The following is a 3,587-nucleotide window of genomic DNA, read 5'->3' as shown; positions in this document are numbered from 1 at the left end:
TGTATGACTGACTTTTGTAAAACACAAAAGACTACAATGAATAGGGATTTAATCATTAATCCTCCAAAAGTGTCACAAAGGCATCATAAAGATATCAGAAAACCAATCCATATAACTTGTGCTGTACATTGTACATTTTCTAATGGCATATAATTATATCATATTAAAATACTGCACCATACTAATAAGCTAATAATTATTTAGATATCATATTATGGACAATAATTGTAAATCTATATTAAAATCTTTACCAAAAGTTTTAATACTAAAAAATAAATAAAAATTCAACAACTAAAATACATTTAAGCCCCACAACATTATAATGTACAGCATGAAAGACTTATATTCCAATTGATTTGCTAAAGATTACATTTAACAGTGATTACATTTTTTGTGTTGTTAAAAATTCACTTGAATTGAGCAGTAGATGACTTCAAATATAATCTAAATATAAACTAAAGAGCATGCACAATTATGAAACTAATATTGTGCATCCCTATAGTTTTGTGCAAAAAGAATGAAATTCAAGTCATTATTCAGGGAGCAACATGAACATAAAATAATGTAAATTAGTTTTCATTCACAGGTTTTTCTTGGGTGAGTTATTCCTTTTAACACCTTAATACCGGACCCTAAAATGACAAGATTTGGCAGATGTACTGTATATGTGTTAAAATATTACATATGGCAATTTTAGAATGAACACAGAAAGCCCTTTTATTGCAAATAAAATTTGAAATAAAACCTTCAACACAAATCACTTTTCAGTGTATTAAAAAAATCTTTATATTAGGTTTATTTTATTTCTAAGTCTATGACCGAAAGTAAACAACTAGAGTAGTAAACAAGAAAGTAAACAACTTGTTGGTTCTAACCAACTCTGGGCACGTAAAAATGACAGTTTACAACTATCAACTTGTATAGTCCTTTTTCCCCCCTTTTATATACGGTCTATTTTTTCTTTTTTTGCTGTTTGAGCATCTTTCTTCGTTTTAGGATCATGTCATAAAGTCTTTCGAGTCCCTCTTTGAGACCGTCACCAATGATGGCACAGGTGGACTGCAGGTGCCACGGCGTAGAGGGTCCCAGTTCTTTGAGTGCCAGCATGGTCTCTATCTGTGACAGTGACAGAGCCTGTCTCAAGTCCTGCTTGTTAGCAATAATCAACACAGGCACTCCTTGATTTTCAGAGGATCGGGCGATTTTGTAAAGCTCCGTCTTTGCCTCTTCCATTCTCTCTGCATCCAAAGAGTCCACAACAAACACGATGCCATCTGTGCCACGTGTATAGGACTTCCAAAGAGGGCGCAGTTTCTCCTGCCCGCCAACGTCCCAAAAGTGAAACGTCACTGTTTGTGAGTCCCCAAGAGGTACTCTGACTTTCTCTGCATTGAAACCTTTGGTTGGGACAGTGTTGACAAACTCATTGAACTGCAGACGGTACAGGACCGTCGTTTTGCCTGCAAAATCCAGACCCAGAATAGCGATGTGAAGAGAATTACAGAACGGAAGACTGGATAGAAAGTTGGGCTGCTCTGAAATTCCGTTCCCCATTTCTCTCAGGAGTATAAGAACAATATGAGTTTAGGATGATGTTCCATATGTCCAAAATACCAGATGCAAATCCAGTGCTTGCCTAGAAGATCATACACAAAAATATGGTGGTTTTTAAGAGGCTTTTGAATGATCTAATACAATCTGCCTGACTGCAAAACCACAATTAATTATTTGTCAGGGTCTGATTTAAAAACGGACCACTTCACATGCCAAACAAAACGAGACTTTAAGGTAAAGCGGCTTATTTTTTAAGAACTTCGCTGATGGATTACGATCATTAATCAAACTGTTATGAGCTATCATAGACCATATCATAAAACATTTACAGCTTTTAAGGTTGACTTATCATCGATTTACTAGATGAAGAATGGACTTTCAGCTGGTGGGGCTGAGACTAAAAAGGTAGATCTTGATCAAGCTGGTGAGCTAGAAAACACCCCTAAATAACCTGCTACAAACCAGCCTGACTACCTTATTAAGCTCATGACATGGCTTGCAGTAGTAACTAAATTCCAACGTTTACCATTTTTCATTTGCAAAATAAAGACATTTTGTATTATTTTAATAACTTTTCAACTTTTTTTTTTTTTCGTTCACACTTTAACTGAAAGGAATTTAAAAGCAGTGTCTAAACGTGTACATTAATAAACATTATTTCTATAAATGTACAGGTATAGAAACATTAAAAACTAAAAGTCTCAGAATATATTACATAAAACCGCGCAAATTTTGGAATAAATTACGAATTGCTAGGAATAAAAAATATATTAACTTGAACAGGAGTCTGTAAACCCACAGGAGTCTGTAAACCCACAGGAGCCTGTAAACCCACAGGAGCAAACCGCTCTGAAATGAAGCTTATCTCAATTATGCAATATTTCCTAGGAACAGATAAATAGGGTGGTCTAACAATAAAAGTGAGCGTGATAACAGAGCTCTGCTGACGCGGTGAGGGCATTCATCCGGAAGTCACACGCGTCCACCTGTCGAATCGAAACTTTTCTGAATTAACCCAAAGTCCACGTAGACCTCCTATTTCTCCAACCTAAACTAACTATATCCGTATTTAATGAAAGTATAAACTTAATCTATGTGACCGCATCTTAAGAGAAAATCTGTGGATGCTTAAAACGCGTGAACTGCAGCTCGCGTTTTGGGCCAACATGAATTAATTATTGACGCGCTGACAAAACCTACTTTTACCTAAGATACAGCGGAGCCTATATTCCTCATTGTTAGTTAAATGGTTTAAAACTAAACTCTTACCACAGTCGCCCATTTAACTTACCGTTCAGACTTCATACTTCGCAAGAAAGCGTGATTCAACGACACCCTCGCTCTGCTCTGCGCGCTACTGACCGACCCAGCACGCGCGCAGCAGCAGCTCATTTGTTTATCTTTAAAATGATTGGTCAACGGAGGTCATGCGCCCATAATGTATGCAAAAAGAGAAACACAATAAGAAAGCTACAAAATTGCTTCATTTATTACGTCTTTGTTGTTTGTATATCTCAAGATATATTATTAATTAATTTATGAATTCATTTAATAACAAAATGTAATTAATCATTCTAACATTTTCTTTGTAGCATTGTTCTGTAAGCTGACAATTTATCTAAAAAATGAAAAGACAAAATAAAAAAGGAAAAAAGAAAAGTGTTTAATAATGATGTTTAAAAAAAAGTGGGGTTCTCCATAAAACAGTAGGACTCATTAGACAAAACAGAAAATTGATGTTTAAATTAGCCTTATCTGCACACCACAACACAAAATTATTATTATTATTTTTGTCTTAAAACAGATTAATTTCCTCCAGGGATTGGTCAACTTTTCTTTAAGGCACTATTTATTCTTCTTCTGTGGGGATGTCTCTATAACACAAGTGTTACAAGATAAATATGAGTGTTCGCTCTGTGCTCACTGTTTAAGAAGCAGATTTTGGAGGCCGTGGCTTGAGTATTTTAGTACGAGTCTTGTGTTCCAAGCTCTGCTGGTTTGAAAGTATCCATTTTGCTTAGTGTGTGTCTATG

At 35.4% G+C, this 3,587-nt stretch overlaps 1 protein-coding gene across 1 annotated transcript; it reads right to left on the bottom strand.

The window, feature by feature from the left end:
- Nucleotides 1-308: 308 nt before the first annotated feature.
- Nucleotides 309-2,939, bottom strand: LOC113058665 (ADP-ribosylation factor-like protein 4A). Its single transcript, XM_026226783.1, has 2 exons — nucleotides 2,846-2,939; nucleotides 309-1,636 (listed from the first exon to the last, which is right to left on the bottom strand). The coding sequence occupies exon 2, from the start codon at nucleotides 1,552-1,554 to the stop codon at nucleotides 952-954; it is 603 nt and encodes a 200-aa protein (XP_026082568.1). The 5' UTR covers nucleotides 1,555-1,636; nucleotides 2,846-2,939; the 3' UTR covers nucleotides 309-951.
- Nucleotides 2,940-3,587: the final 648 nt, after the last annotated feature.

Source organism: Carassius auratus, chromosome 40 (genome assembly GCF_003368295.1).
Source record: "Carassius auratus strain Wakin chromosome 40, ASM336829v1, whole genome shotgun sequence".
Lineage (NCBI taxonomy): Eukaryota > Metazoa > Chordata > Actinopteri > Cypriniformes > Cyprinidae > Carassius > Carassius auratus.
This window is presented reverse-complemented; position numbering and strand designations above follow the sequence as displayed.